Source organism: Pan paniscus, chromosome 20 (assembly GCF_029289425.2).
Source record: "Pan paniscus chromosome 20, NHGRI_mPanPan1-v2.0_pri, whole genome shotgun sequence".
Classification (NCBI taxonomy): Eukaryota; Metazoa; Chordata; class Mammalia; order Primates; family Hominidae; genus Pan; species Pan paniscus.
In genome coordinates, this window is record NC_073269.2 from 12,795,023 (window position 1) to 12,810,891 (window position 15,869).

The 15,869-nt window shown below is 53.0% G+C and overlaps 1 protein-coding gene across 6 annotated transcripts in view; it reads right to left on the reverse strand.

Moving 5' to 3' along the window:
• FBN3 (fibrillin 3) overlaps positions 1-15,869 on the reverse strand; it is an 86,054-nt gene that overhangs the window by 49,095 nt on the left and 21,090 nt on the right. For 3 of the 6 annotated variants that reach the window (XM_063599822.1, XM_055102809.2, XM_055102810.3), the window contains 12 exons: positions 13,972-14,091; positions 13,727-13,864; positions 13,556-13,606; positions 13,158-13,283; positions 11,051-11,275; positions 10,732-10,857; positions 8,500-8,628; positions 6,474-6,599; positions 5,043-5,168; positions 4,746-4,868; positions 4,251-4,376; positions 3,106-3,231 (listed from right to left, as the gene is read on the reverse strand). In XM_063599822.1, the coding sequence (XP_063455892.1) occupies positions 3,106-3,231; positions 4,251-4,376; positions 4,746-4,868; positions 5,043-5,168; positions 6,474-6,599; positions 8,500-8,628; positions 10,732-10,857; positions 11,051-11,275; positions 13,158-13,283; positions 13,556-13,606; positions 13,727-13,864; positions 13,972-14,091 (1,542 nt within the window). Of the gene's footprint in view, positions 1-3,105; positions 3,232-4,250; positions 4,377-4,745; positions 4,869-5,042; positions 5,169-6,473; positions 6,600-8,499; positions 8,629-10,731; positions 10,858-11,050; positions 11,276-13,157; positions 13,284-13,555; positions 13,865-13,971; positions 14,092-15,869 lie in introns of all 6 variants that reach the window. The other 3 variants (XM_063599820.1, XM_063599821.1, XM_063599819.1) reach the window with 1 other exon arrangement.

Sequence of the window (15,869 nt, forward strand, 5' to 3'; positions counted from 1 at the left end):
CAGGAGATTGAGACCATCCTGGCTAACGCAGTGAAACCCTGTCTCTACTAAAAATACAAAAATAAATTAGCCAGGCGTGGTGGCAGGTACCTGTAGTCCCAGCTACTCAGGACGCTGAGGCAGGAGAATGGCGTGAACCCGAGAGGCGGAGCTTGCAGTGAGCAGAGATCGTGCCACTGCACTCTAGCCTGGGCGACAGAGTGAGACTCTGTCTCAAAAAAAAAATAAATAAATAAATAAATAAATAAATAAATAAAAAAGTGACTGTCCGTATGAACACGCCCCTTTTCCAAGCCAGGATTTCCCTGTCCACCAGCATTTCCAATCCAGAGTCAATTATGCCTCACCCTTATGATCTCTGCCATGTTAAACCTTGGTGAGCTACTGTTACTAAACATTTCTTTCCCACACTTCTGTTTTCCCTGACATAAATTGTGTTTTAAAAGACAATTTTGGATCAACATCAACAACCTCTAAGAAGTCATGGGCTTGATGCTCTGTTATGTAACATTTGTTTCTAATACACATTAAAATAACCATGTAACTGGAGTGGATAGAATTGTGTCCCCTTAAAAGGTATGTTCAAGTCCTAAACCCTGAAACTGGGGAATGTGACCTTATTTGGAAACAGGGTCTTCGTAGATGTAACTAAGTTAAGATGAGGTCATCCCGGATTACGGTAGGCTCCCATCCAGTGATGAGTGTTCTTCTGAGAAGGCTGTGTAGCCAGATGCAATGGCTTACACCTGTAATCCCAACTACTTGGGAGGCCAAGGTGGGAGGATCACTTGAGGCAAGGAGTTTGAGACGAGGTTGGGCAACATAGTGAGAACCTGTTTCTACAAAAACACTTTTTTTTCCCCCTAAGGCATGGTTTCACTCTGTCACCCAGGCTGGAGTGCAGTGCAATGGTGCAGTCATAGCTCACTGCAGCCTGGATCTCCTGGTCTTAAGCAATCCTCAGCCTCTTGAGTAGCTAAGACTACAGGTGAGCGCCAGCATGCCTGGCTATTTTTTAAAATTTTTGTCTCAAACACCTGAGCTCAAGAATCCTTCTACCTCAAACTCCCAAAGTGCTGGCATTACAGAAATGAGTCACCATGCCTGATCAACAAACACTTTTTAAAAAATTAGCCCAGCTTGGTGGCATGCACCTGTAGTCCCAGATACTCAGGAGGCTGAGGCTGGGAGGATTGCTTGAACCCAGGAATTTAAGGCTATGAACTAGTTCATGAGCTATGATCACACCACTGCACTATAGCCTGGGCGACACAGCCAGACCTCATCTTTACAAATTAGATACTACTGGGTGCAGTGACTCGTGCCTGTAATCCCAACAAAGTGGGAGGCCGAGGCAAGAGGATTACTTGAGTCCAGGAGTTCGAGACCAACCCGGGTGACATAGTAAAACACTATCTCTACCAAAAAAAAAAAAAAAAAAAAATTAGCCGAGTGTGGCGGCACGTGTGGGAGGCTGAGGTGGGAAGATCACCTGAGCCTGGAGAGGTGGAGGCTGCAGTGAGCTATGATTGCGTCACTGCACTCCAGCCTGGGAGACAGAGTGAGACACTATCTCACAGTAAATAAATAAATAAATAAATAAATAAAATGTAAAACATGAAAAATAAAAAAAAAATAGATACACAGAGAGAAGAAGGCCGTGTGAAGATGGAGACAGACACTGGAATGACGCATCTACAAGCTGAGGAACAGCAAGGAGGCATGGAACACTTTCTGCCTCTGAGCCCCCAAGAAGGTACTAACCCTGCAGACACCTTGATTTCAGACTTCTGGCTTCCAGAACTATTATTCTAGAAGGAGAATGAATTTCTTTTTAATTAAAAAAAAAAGTTTGTTTTTTTGAGATGGAGTCTTGCTCTGTGGCCCAAGCTGGAATGCAGTGGTGTGATCTTGGCTCACTGCAACCTCCGCCTCCTGGATTCAAGTGATTCTCCTGCCTCAGCCTCCCAAGCAGCTGGGATTACAGGTGTGCGCCACCGCGCCCAGCTAATTTTGTATTTTTAGTAGTGATGGGGTTTCACCATGTTGGCCAGGCTGGTCTCAAACTCCTGACCTCAGGTAATCCACCCACCTCAGCCCCCAAAGTGCTGGGATTACAGGTGTGAGCTACCCTGCCCAGGCTAATTAAAATTTTTTTTAATATAGATGGGGTTGCTGTCTCTATTAGTGTTGCCATATGGCCATGTTGTGATGTATCCATGTCACCCAGGCTGGTCTCGAACCCATGGGCTCAAGCAGTCCTTCTGCTTTGGCCTCCCAAAGTGCTGGGATTACAAAAGTGTGAGCCACTGCACCAGGTGGAGAATCAGTTTACTTTACTTTTTTTTTTGAGACGGAGTCTGGCTCTGTCACCCAGGCTGGAGTGCAGTGGCTCGACCTCGGCTCACTGCAAGCTTCGCCTCCCGGGTTCACGCCATTCTCCTGCCTCAGCCTCCTGAATTTACTTATTTTCTTTTGAGACGGGGTCTCACTCTGTTGCCCAGGCTAGAATGCAGTGGTGCTATCTTGGCTCACTGCCACCTCTGCCTCCCGGGTTCAAATGATTCTCCTGCCCCAGTCTCCTGAGTAGCTGGGATTACTATGCCTGGCTAATTTTTGTATTTTTAGTAGAGATGGGTTTCACCATGTTGACCAGACTGGTCTCGAACTCCTGACCTCAGGTGATCTGCCCGCCTCGGCCTCCCAAAGTGCTGGGATTACAGGCATGAGCCACCGCGCCCGGCCCAGAGAATCAATTTCTAAGCCACCAATTGTGTGATCATTTGTTACGGCAGCCACAGGGAACTAACACAGTCACTATTCAAATGTTTAAGTGTTCATCCCTGTATCGCATCAAATTATGAGGCATTCACGTTTCAGAAATGCTGCTGCAGACACTTGGGGCTTCCCCTCCTGAGCTGTTCAGGGGACCCCCCAGGGCACTGTATAGGACTCTGTTCTTGCTTTAACACAAGAAGCCATCTGTGGAAATCTACAAGAAAGAATTCTGGCTGTGCTCTGCCCTGGGGGATGGAAACAGACCCCATGATTCCCAAAATGGCCCCGGGGAGTCCCCTCTGCCTGCACCGCTGACCGCCGGCTCACCAGAGCAGCCCGTGGCCCCCTTCCTGACCATGTAGCCCAGCTGACAGTGGCAGACAAAGGAACCCTTCGTGTTCTCGCAGTCCCCATGGAGGCAGATGTGAGGGTTCAGGTCACACTCATCCACATCTGTTGGGGAAGAGAGCATGAGGTCTGAGAACTGGGTGCAGGGGTGACAGGAGAGGAAGTAGGTGAGGGTGGGAGGGAGAGCACCAGCATTCCTGACTGTCCCGCCGCACAGGTCCTCTCTGCTAGGACTCTCTTTCTTTTCTCCAGGGGCGGGGAGCTCCCTCTATGTCCACTACTGGTATTGGGAATGTTCTCTGAGCGTTTCACAGTGTACATTCCAAGGAACACACCAGGAATGTGTTTCCAAAAGTATTTTATGGTCAAATATATTTAGAGAAGGCTGAGATCCACAAAGCTAACCAGGGTTTCCTCCTGCAGGACTTTTCAGAGCCTTTATGCCAATATGCACAGTGGGTCTGCAACAGGGGCATGGAGCAGACCGCATTCCCTAAATGCATTTGTTCACAAGGCCCATCGCTGAAGCGCTTGCTCTCTGAGACTCCTATAAACTGCAACTCTCTAAGCTCTTTAAGCTTCACTCGGTTTCTTGGCCGGGAGTTACATTGTTACTTCCTGGAACTTCCACACTCTGGCCTCAGCTTTGTCCTGATAGGGTATGCAGTACAAGGCCCTAGGACAACCTGTAGCCAGGTGAGGACAGCAGTCGCCACCTTAGAGAACACAGTTCTGACTCTCTTTCCTGCCTTGTCCACTGTCCTCTGCCAGAAACCCCTTTGTCTTCAGTGATCTTAAAGCACAGCCCTTGAACAGGACACAATTCTCTGATAGATGTTGGGTATGTCGTATTAAACAAATGCCATTTAAGAGAGCAAGGTTTGGGGAATTCTGCTTCTGTTATATAAATGGGATCTCATGGGCTTTGGAGAGCAGACTTGGGGTGCTGGGGACCCTTATGTGGAGAAGCAAGTGCTGTTACAAAGCCTCATCTTCCTACCTGCGAATGGCAGGGGTGGGGCCTGGCATTTTTCATGCCTATGTGCCACCTTGTGGAAGACCTGGTGTGTGAATTCTGACACTGCCTCCTCCACCCGCCCCGCCCCACCGTCCCGGCTCCTCACCAACACATGTCCTCATGTCTGGCATGGCCATGAAGCCATCATAGCACAGGCAGCGGTGACCCCCTGGCATGTTGGTGCAGTGGCCTTGGTCACAAACGCGGGGGTTCTCTTCACACTCGTCCACGTCTGGGGGAGCAGGGTTGGGGACTGTGCTTAGCTTTGCCCTGATAGACCACCCAGTATACATCTGCTCCCCAGGCCCCAGGACGACCTGTAGCCAGGTGAGGATAGCGATGGTCACTTGAGTAGTCTGGGGGCGCTCAAGCAGTTCTGAGGTTCTTTTCCACCTTATTCACCCTCCTCTGCAAAAACCCCAGGGGCTCTCCCACAGGGTGAGCAGCCTGCCTGGGGCCAGGACCACAGGCCAGGCAGGGGGTGCCTCGGATCTGGCTGGCTTCACTATGCTGTGCTGGGCTCTGGGCCAGCGTAGGACCCGGCCAACACCTCCTCCTCACCCCCCACACCAGGCAGTGGGAAGAAATTGTGCCCACCTACCTGCACATGCCCTTCCGTCGGGCATCAGCGAGTAGCCCTGCCCACAGCTGCACCGGTAGCTGCCCTCAGTGTTAATACAGTGTACGTCACACCCACCATTCTGGACCCGGCATTCGTTGATGTCTGCAGGATGCAGGGCAGACAGGGGCTGGGGCTGGGGGGTAGGGGGTCCAGCATGGGGAGGGGGCTGGTTTGAGGGTGGGAGCAGAGTGGAGTTGAGGTGAGGACAGGAGGGGCTGCCACTATGGCTGGGGCTGCGGTTGGTGCCCAGGGGCCAGCAGGTGGGCACAGTCTCACCCATGCAGCCCTGGCGGTCAGGTGTGCCCTGGAAGCCAGCATAGCAGGAGCACTGGAAGGCACCGATGACATTGACACACTGGCCGTGGGGACACAGGCCATCCCTCAGGGAGCACTCATCGATGTCTGTGGGGGAGTGCAGGTGAAAGACGGGCCTGTGCCCCATCTGCCGTCTGTGTGACCATGAGACACACTGGGGCACACACGCATGCTAAGGAGCTCACACTGCTGGCATTGGCACAGCCCCGCATGTGCCTATCCATACACTCGCATTCACTCACATGCAAACACACTCACTCTCCCATAAACACAGACACCCATATACACACCCCACGTGCCTACTCACACAGACACAAACACACCCTGGCACCCACTCACATGTGAACACACTCACCCTTGACAGACACACACAGGCACACTCAGATACACACTCACACTCAAGTGCACACTCCTAAATTCACAACACACCTTATATCCACTTGCACACAAATACACTCACCCATGTGTAAATACACATCCACACCCAGGGGCACACTCACACCCATGTGCACACAGAGACACACAAACACCCAATGCACACTCACACATACACACACCCATGTGCACACTCACAGACACACACATAAACACACCCTCAAACATACCTGTCCTTGTGCAAACACACGTCCACACCCAGACACCCACACCCAGAGGTACACCCACACAGACCCACTCACACATTCTCACACCCACTCACACACAAACACACCTCTCTTTATAAACATGCATTTGCATCCAACTACACATCACATTCTCTTGCACACACACACAGACTTACGTACAAACACACCCACTCAGAAATTAGCCAGGCATGGTGGCGCATGCCTGTAGTCCCACCTACTTGGGAGGCTGAGATGGGAGGATCACCTGAGCCCAGGAGGTGGAGGCTGCAGTGAGCTGTGATTGTGCCACTGCACCCCAGCCTGGACAACAGACTGGGACCCTGTCTCAAACAAAACAAAATGAAACACACCTACGCACATGCAAACACACTTGCCCTTGGTAGATACATTCATAGCCAAATACACACTCAAACCCTCTTGTGTGTTCACACAGACGCACACACACACTCACTCCTACTCACATACAAACACTCCCCCTTGTACAGACACACACAGTCACACAAATGCACAAACACTTGCCCTTGTACAGACACACATGTGCATGTTCATCTAGACACACAAACACACTCCCGCCATCTTGCGTATAAACCCACTTACACACACAGATACACACTGACACACACTTGCACGCTCACACATAGGTATGGCCTCAGAAAGACAGATACACATGCCCACCCTCTCACTCATCCAGCCCACATTCACCAGACATCCACTCACTTTCACACACATGGGCTCACACTCACACTTGCACACCCAGATGCACACTCACCCTCACAGGCAGTGCCCTCGGCCGTCAGCTCATGCCCAGGGGGACACTGGCACTTGTAGCTCCCATCCGTGTTGGTGCAAGTGCCTCCCCGGCAGAGCAGCGGGTCCCTTGCACACTCGTCCACGTCTGAAGGTTTGTGTGGAAAGAGAGAGCAGGCATGAAGGTGCTGATGCAGGGAGGGGGCGATGAGGCTCATGCTGGCTTCTCTCCGCCACCTCCCCAGCCCCCTTCACCCCAGCGGGAGCCAGGAGAGCCTGGAGGCTCCGGGTTGGGATGACCCAGGGGAGTGGGGTCTGCACCAGGAGCAGAGACCAGCCAGATGGGGAGGGAGGCTGAGATTCTCAGAAGAACAAAGGCCACGAAGCTGACACTCTTGGGGCCACTAGAAAAGGCACTAAGAAGCCTTCCTCCACTCCCTGCAGGACACACCAGAAGGCTGAGGCTCAGTCCCGCCAGGACTCAGGGCAGGGAGCAGGCAGCCTCGCCATGGCCTCATCACTCTTCAGCCACAGAGGCATCATCCTTCCATCCCTCAGGCCCACCCCAGGGCCTTTGCACATGCTGTTCTCCAGTGTCTTCACCCTTTTCACCCCCACTCCATTCTTTCTTTCTTTCCTTTTGTTGTTGTTGTTGTTTTTGAGATGGAGTCTCGCTCTGTTGCCCAAGCTGGAGTGCAGTGGCACGATCTCGGCTCACTGCAACCTCCGCCTCCTGAGTTCATGCAATTCTCCTGCCTCAGCCTCCCAAGTAGCTGGGATTACAGGTGTGCATCACCAAGCCCAGCTAATTTTTGTATTTTTAGTAGAGACAGCGTTTCACTATGTTGGCCAGGCTGGTCTCAAAATCCTGACCTCAAGTGATTCACCTGCCTCAGCCTCCCAAATTGCCAGGATTACAGGTGTGAGTCACCGAGCCCAGCCTTTTTTTTTTTTGAGACAGATTTTCACACTGTTACCCAGCCTGGAGTGCAGTGACACGATCACAGCTCCCGGCAGCCTCCACCTCCCGGGTTGAAACTATCCTCCCACTTCAGTCTCCTGAGTAGCTGGGACTACAGGCGCATGCCACCACACCCAGCTAATTTTTTGTATTTTAGTAGAGACGGGTTTCACCATGTTGCCCAGGCTGGTTTCAGACTCCTGAACTCAGGCAATCTGCCCACCTCAGCCTCCCAAAGTGCTGGGATTACAGGCATGAGCCATTGTGCCTGGCTTTTTCTTCCTTCCTTCCTTCCTTTCTTCCTTCCTTCCTTCCTTCCTTCCTTCCTTTTTTCTTTAGACAGGGTCTCACTCTGTCACCCAGGCTGGAGTGCAAAAGTGCGATTATGGTTCACTGCAGCCTCAACCTCTTGGGCTCAAGGGATCCTCCCTCCTCAGCCTCCCGAGTAGCACGCGCCACCATGCCTAGCTAATTTTTAAAAAATTTTGTAGTGACAGGGTCTTGTTATGTTGCCCAGGCTGGCCTCGAACTCCTGGACTCAAGCAATCCTACTGCCTCAGCCTCTCAAAGTGTTGGGATTACAGGCGAGGGCCACTGCACCCAGCCCAGTTTTGCATTTCCTCAGCGATTCATGTTATTCATGTCTGTCTTCCTGTTAGGCTGTGAGCTCCAAGGAAATAGGGCTCCCTGGAGCTGGAGCTCCCTGCAGTGCCTCTAGCTCAGAGGATGCATGTGAAATGCTCATCAAATGAATAACGAAGTCAATGATGGGGACGAGAGGCCTCGTAACCGGCAGTGTTTCCCAGGCTTCTCTGAGGGTCCCTGTCCTCTACCCAAGCTACACACCCTCCCTGGGAGACCACACCCCAGTGTGCCGGCCACCCCCAGGTCTCGGCCCCCAGGTCTCTCTCCTAAGGACGAAGCCTCATGGAGCCCAGACTCACTGTACCTCAGCTAATTTGCAGCTCTTCCCTCCTCCTGCCCCCTCCATCCACATCCACACAGCAACAGCCGTCCCCACCCTCCCTCTCCTCAATGCCCTCCCTGCCCAGGGCGCCCACCACACCCCTGCCTGGCAGTCACCGACCCATGCAGTCCTTCATCAGCATGAAGCCACTCTCGTAGCCGGGAAAACACTCGCACTCAAAGCTGCCCGGCGTGTTGACACAGGTGCCCTGGCCGCAGAGGTCAGGGGAGATGCGACACTCGTCGATATCTGTGGGGAGAGGGGGGCAGAGGCTGGAGGCGCCATGTGGGCCGCATCACAGGGCACGAGGCAGGGGGGTCCCTGTCTTTTGATGGAGGTGTGGGCTAGAGGAAGCCCGTCTGCAGACATAAGGAGGCACAGGCCAAGAGGGGAGACATGATGCAGGCATGATGGGGTGCCGTATGGGGTCATCAAATCTGTAGATATGACAGGCAGAACAGAAGCCCCCAAAAGGAGCCAAGGAAATGGAGGGACCCCGAACTAAACATGACAAGGGCAGGCAGTTTTCTCACAGAGGGAGTTCTCCATTTTCTTTATTTTGATGGTAGATTTGTTTGTTTGTTTTATTTTATTTTTATTACTTGTTTATTTATTTATTTTTTTAGAGACAGAGTCTTGCTCTGTCACCCAGGATGGAGTGCAGTGATGCAATCTCGGCTCACTGCAACTTCTGCCTCCCAGGATCAAGCGATTCTCCTGCCTCAGCCTCCCGAGTAGCTGGGATTACAGGCGTGCGCCACCATGCCCGGCTAATTTTGTATTTTTAGTAGAGATGGTGTTTTGCCATGTTGGCCAGGCTGGTCTCAAACTCCTGACCTAAAGCAGTCCACCCGCCTTGGCCTCCCAAATTGCTAGGATTATAGGCGTGAGCCACTGAGCCCGGCCTGTTTGTTTTTTTTAGAGACAGAGTCTTGCTCTGTCACTCAGGCTGGAGTGCAGTGGTGTGATCACAGCTCACTGCAGCCTCAACCTCCCAGGGCCTCAAGGGATCCTTCTACCTCAGCCTCTCGAGTAGCTGGGACTACAGTTAATGCAGTAATAATTTTTTTATTTTTTGCAGAGATGGAGGTCTCGCTGTGTTACCCAGGATAGTCTCAAACTCTTGGGCTCAAGCAATCCTCCCACCTTGGCCTCCAAAAGTGCTGAGATCACAGGCGTGAGCCACCATGCCGGCCCTGGAGGCCTCTAAAGGTCACCTTTGCCAGCCCCTTCTTTTATGTTTTAGTTACTTATTTATATTTGAGACACAGTCTCGTTCTGTCACCCAGGCTGGAGTGCAATGGCACAATCTTGGCTTACTGCAACCTCTGCCTCCTGGGTTCAAGTGATTCTCCTGCCTCAGCCTCCCGAGTAGCTGGGATTACAGGCGCCCGCCACCAGGCCCAGCTAATTTTTGTATTTTTAGTAGTGACAGGGTATTGCCATGTTGGCCAGGCTGGTCTCGAACTCTTGACCTCAAGTGATCCATCCGCCTTGGCCTCCCAAAGTGCTAGGATTACAGGTGTGATCCATCGCACCTGGCCCAGCTCCCTTTTTTTTTTTTTTTTTTGAGATGGAGTCTCGCTCTGTCACCCAGGCTGGAGTGCAGTGGCATGATCTCGGCTCACTGCAAGCTCCGCATCCCGGGTTCACGCCATTCTCCTGCCTCAGCCTCCCGAGTAGCTGGGACTACAGGCACCCACCACCACGCCCGGCTAATTTTTGTATTTTTAGTAGAGACGGGGTTTCACCGTGTTAGCCAGGATGGTCTCGATCTCCTGACCTCGTGATCCGCCCGCCTCAGCCTCCCAGAGTGCTGGGATTACAGACGTGAGCCACCGTGCCCAGCCCAGCCCCTTCTTTTATAGTCAGGGTCCCTGCAGCCCAAGGAGGGCAATCACCGACTCTAGGTCACACAGCACAGAGGCGGACACAAGAAGTGCCCAAAAAACAGGTGTTCACCAGGCGCGGTGGCTCACACCTGTAATCCCAGCACTTTGGGAGGCCAAGGTGGGCGGATCACCTGAGGTCGGGAGTTCAAGTCCAGCCTGACCAACACGGAGAAACCCCATCACTACTGAAAAATACAAAATTAGCCAGGCATGGTGGCACATGCCTGTAATCCCAGCTACTTAGGAGGCTGAGGTAGGAGAGTCACTTGAACCTGGGAGGCGGAGGCTGCAGTGAGCCGAGATTGTGCCATTGCACTGCAGCCTGGATAACAAGAGTAAAACTCCGTCTCGAAAAAAAAAAAAAAGAAGAAAAAGAACAGGTGTTGTCTCTACGTCTTATTTGAGGCCCCTATCCCTGCCAAGGATCACGCTCTCTCCAAGAGGCAGAGGTGGCACCTACCTGTGCAGTTCCGTTCCTGGGCATCCAGGGCAAAGCCCCCCGCACAGGCGCAGTGGAAGCTGCCCACCGTGTTTCTGCAGGTACCGTGCGTGCAGAGGCCAGGGAACACCTTGCATTCATTCACATCTGAAGTACAGGGGCATCAAACCACCCTGACGTCCCCAAGCTCGGGATCCATACACCAAGCCCTCCCTGGGTTCTTAGTGCCTCACCTTACCCACATCCCCTTTTCCCCAAACACACCTCCCATCTCCAGGCTTTTGCCTATGCCGTGCCCCTCCCCATCCTTCCAGGGGCCTGACCCCTTCCCCAACCGCACCTTTATAGAACGGTCGGCCAGACAGGAAGTCCCGGCTGGCAAAGCCCAGCCCCCGCGGGCACAGGCTGGCGAACTCCAGAGACTCGGGATCCGGGCAGGCCTCGCACTCGGCTCCCCACGCGGCCCCGAGGGAGCAGCAGCAGACATCCATCCGGTACTTGCCAGGCAGGGTGACCCCACACTCATCCTCATCCCATCGCAGGAAACATGGTTCCAATCTCACATCTGCACGGGGGGACAGTCACTGCGTCCCCACCCCTGCCACACTGTGCCCGCTGCGGGACAGGCGTGCCGCTCAGTCACTCCCATCGGAAACATTCTCCCGGACGTAGTCAGGTCGAGGGCCAGAGTGGAAAGGGGTGACTTCCTCCAGGCACTGTCTGGGAGGGTACTATGTGTACTGTTCTGTAGCACTGTTCTAAGCCCTTCTATCCATATTTTTTTTACATGATTGATTCATTGGTTGATTGATTTCTTTTGAGACATAGTCTTGCTCTGTCACTCAGGCTGGAGTGCAGTGGCACAATCTCAGCTCACCATAACCTCCACCTCCCAGGTTCAAGCAATTCTCCCGACTCAGCCTCCCGAGGAGCTGGGATTACAGGTGTCTGCCACCACACCCAGCTGACTTTTGTTATTTTTTAGTAGAGACTCGGTTTCACCACGTTGGCCAGGCTGATCTCAAATTCAAGTGATCTGCCCGCCTCGGCCTCCCAAAGTGCTGGGATTACAGGCGTGAGCTACCGTGCCTGGCCAATTTTTTTTTTTTTTTTTTAGACGGAGTCTCGCTCTGTCCCCCAGGCTGTAGTGCAGCGGCACAATCTCAGCTCACTGCAACCTCCGCCTCCCGGGTTCAAGCGATTCTCCTGCCTCAGCCTCCCGAGTAGCTGGGATTACAGACACCGCTACCACGCTCACCTAATTTTTGTATTTTAGTAGAGATGGGGTTTCACCATGTTTACCAGGCTGGTCTTGAACTCCTAACCTCAAGCAATCCACCCGCCTCGGCCTCCCAAAGTGCTGGCATTACAGGCGTGAGCCACCATGCCCGGCCACTAAGGATTTTTAGGGCAGTGAAACTACCCTGTATGACACTACAATGGTGAACATACGTCATTATACGTTCGTCCAAACCCATAGAATGTCCAATACACCAAGGGTAAACCCTAAGGTGCTCTATGGACTTAGAGATGACAATGCTGTACCCGTGCAGTTTCATCCATCGTAACAAATGCACCTTCTAACCCCAGTGCAAGATGTTGATAGTTGGGGAGGCTGTACGTGTGTGGAGGTGGGGGCTATGTGTTCATATTTGCTGTGAACCTAATACTGTCCTCAAAGATAAATCCTGGCTGGACTTCCAGCACTCCGGGGTGCTGAGGTAGGGGGATCCCTTGAGGCCAGGAGTTTGAGACCAGCCTAGGCAAGATAGTGAGACCCTGTCCCTACAAAAATATATATAGATATACCAATAAATAAATAAATTAGCGGGTGTGGTGGTGCACACCTGTAGTCCCAGCTGCTCAGGAGATCAAGGTACAAAAATCAGTTGAACCCAGGAAGTGCAAGTTGTAGTGAGATGAGATTGCGCCACTGCACTCCTGCCTGGGTGACAGAGTGAGACCCTGTCTCAAGAAAAAAGAAAAAAAAACCCACCCAAATGTCTTTCATGATATGTTAGCCAGAGGCAGAGGATCCCAAAGGATGCCTGAAATCTCTCCTGTTCAGGCCGGGTGCGGTGGCTCACGCCTGTAATCCCAACACTTTGGGAGGCCGAGGCGGGCAGATCACCTGAGGTCAGGAGTTCGAGACTATCCTAGCCAACATGGTGAAACCCCATCTCTACTAAAAATACAAAAATTAGCTGGGCTTGGTGGTATGTGCCTGTAATCCCAGCTACTCAGGAGGCTGAGGCAGGAGAATCGCTTGAACCCGGGAGGCGGAAGTTACAGTGAGCCGAGATTGCGCCACTGCACTCCAGCCTGGGCGACAGAGCGAGACTCTGTCTCAAAAAAAAAAAAAAACTCTCCTGTTCCTCAAGTCACTGCGGGTGGAGGGAACAAAGGAAGAACGTGTGGCCCTGTATGCGGACCTCGCCTGGACTCACCCACGCACAGCCGGCCTGAGGCGTCCAGCATCAGGCCCTCTGGACACTCACAGCGGAAAGACCCAGCAGTGTTGATGCAACGCCCGTTGGGACAGACTCCCGGGAAGGACTCACACTCGTTCACATCTGGGTAAGGAGGAGGGAAAGCCGGAGGGTCCAGGGAGGGGAAGGGCACTGGCTGGCCATTCCCCTGGGGTCTCAAGTTGTCCTTGAGGAGGAAGGAAGGGGACGGGGACACGGGGACTCTCAAGAAGGCCTGGGGACCAGGTAGGGAGAACGTCTGTCCCCATCGCAAAAGACTCCAGGGCGGGGCCGGAGGTGGCACCCATGAGGGTGGTGCACCTGGTTGTGTGCGGGCTCTGGAGTAGGGGGTGAGCTGGACACGGGCAGGGAGTTACCATCGCAGGTGACACCTGTCATCCGGGCAAAGCCCCGGGCACAGGCAGGGTCTGCAATTGGGAGAACGAGAGTGAAGAGAGGAGTCATTTTCTCATGCCAGCCCCAGGGGGGACCCGCCCCATGGAGGGCTTTTCCCATGGGCGCCTGGGAGGCCTCAAGGAGGATATTACCGATCTCGCAGCGTTCGCAGGGGCTCCCCCAGGCTGCCCCGAGGGTGGCGCAGCACTCGGACCGCAGGCTGGCTCCCTGAAGGTTCACCTCACAGCGGCTCTCCTGGATCTTCAGCCAGCAGGTGCCCTTGGTGCTGTCTGGGGAGAAGAGGCGGGTCACCTGTCTCACCTGCCGGCCCTACACCTGCACCCTGACCCATAGACGCCCAGCCTCTGGAACGCCGTCGGGCTCCGGGGCCGCTCACCTAGACAGATGGTACCAGAGGGGTCCAGCTGGCTGCCAGGGCCACATTTGCAGGTGTAGGAGCCAGCCAGGTTCTGACAGACGCCATTCACACACGGGCTGGACAGGCATTCGTCGACATCTGCGGGGACGGCCCCCCACCAGGTCCTGAGCTGCAGGAGGAGTTGCCTTACCTGGCCAGGACCCCTCCTCCCCAAGGGGCCGCTGCAACCGGTGGCACGGGGTGCACCCAGATGCACAAGCGTGCAGAGGGCACTGGAATCAAATGTGCGTGCAAGCACATGTGTGTGCTGAGCTGTGTGTGTACATGCTGTAAGAGAAAGGAAATGCCAAACTGTTCTTTTTTTTTTTTTTTTTTTTTGAGACAGAGTCTCGCTCTGTTACCCAGGTTGGAGTGCAGTGGCACCATCCCGGCTGACTGCAACCTCCGTCTCCCGGGTTCAAGCGATTCTCGTGCCTCAGCCTCCCAAGTAGCTGGGACTACAGGCATGTGCCAACATGCCTGACTAATTTTTTTTGTATTTTTAGTAGAGACGGGATTTCATGATGTTGGCCAGGCTGGTCTCAAACTCCCAACCTCAGGTGGTCCACCCGCCTCAGCCTCCCAAAGTGCTGGGATTATAGGTGTGAGTCACTGCACCCAGCCAAAACTGTATTCTTACTCTCACCTTCAACACAACACAGAATACATCAGTGATCAGACGTGGGGTTTTTTGTTTGTTTGCTTTTGCCAAGCTGCCCAATTCTCCGACACCAACAGGGTGCCCTATAATTCAATTCTGACGCTTTCTGCCTGGAGTTAAAGTCTGACTCCACAGGTTGAGGGCTCAGTCCCACAAGACTGTCTTCCACACCAGATGCCAGTTGCAAATCGGGGCCTCCAGAATTTCTGCCTTCTCCTCGGGCTTGATCATCCGCTAGAGGGGCTCACAGGACTCAGGGAAATACTTAACTTACATTTTCTAGTTTATTATAAAGGATATCACAGGCTGGGCGCTGTGGCTCACGCCTGTCATCCCACCTCTTTGGGAGGCAGAGGCGGGTGGATCACTGAGGTCAGGAGTTTGAGACCAGCCTGGCCAACACGATGAAACCCCATCTCTATTAAAAATACAAATTAGCTGGGCGTGATGGCACACGCCTGTAGTCCCAGCTACTTGGGAGGCAGAGACAGGATAATCTCTTAAACGGCGGGAGAATTGCTTGAACCCAGGAGGTGGAGGTTGCAGTGAGCCGAGATCGCCCCATTGCACTCCAGCCTGGGTGACAGAGCGAGACTCTGTCTCAAAAAGATAAAATAAAAAAAAAAGGATATTACAAATGATGAACAGCCAGATGGAAGAGATGCACGGTGCAGGGTATCTGGGAGGAGATGTGGAACTTCCGTGCCTGCTGTCGGCATGCCGCCCTGCCAGCACACAGATATGTCCATCCACCTAGAAGCTCTCCAAACTCTGTAGTTCGAGTAGGACTTCTGGGATGTGTGTATAACTGTGTGCCCCTGAGTGTGTACAACCGTGTGTGACTGGGACTGCAAGTGTGGGAAGTGTGAGAATGAGTGTATGGGCCAGGTGTAGTGGCTCGCGCCTATAATCCCAACACTTTGGGAGGCTGAAGCAGGTGGATCACTTGAGGTCAGGAGTTCGAGACCAGCCTGGCGAACATGGTGAAACCCTGTCTCTACTAAAAATACAAAAATTATCTGGGCTTGGTTATGGACGCCTGTAATCTCAGCTACTTGGGAGGCTGAGGCAGGAGAATCGCTTGAACTAGGAGGCAGAGGTTGCAGTGAGCTGAGATCATGCCACTGCACTCCAGCCTGGGTGATAGAGCAAGACTCTGTCTCAAAAAAAAAAAAAAAAAGAATACGTGTGTATGTAAATGTGAGTATATATGTGT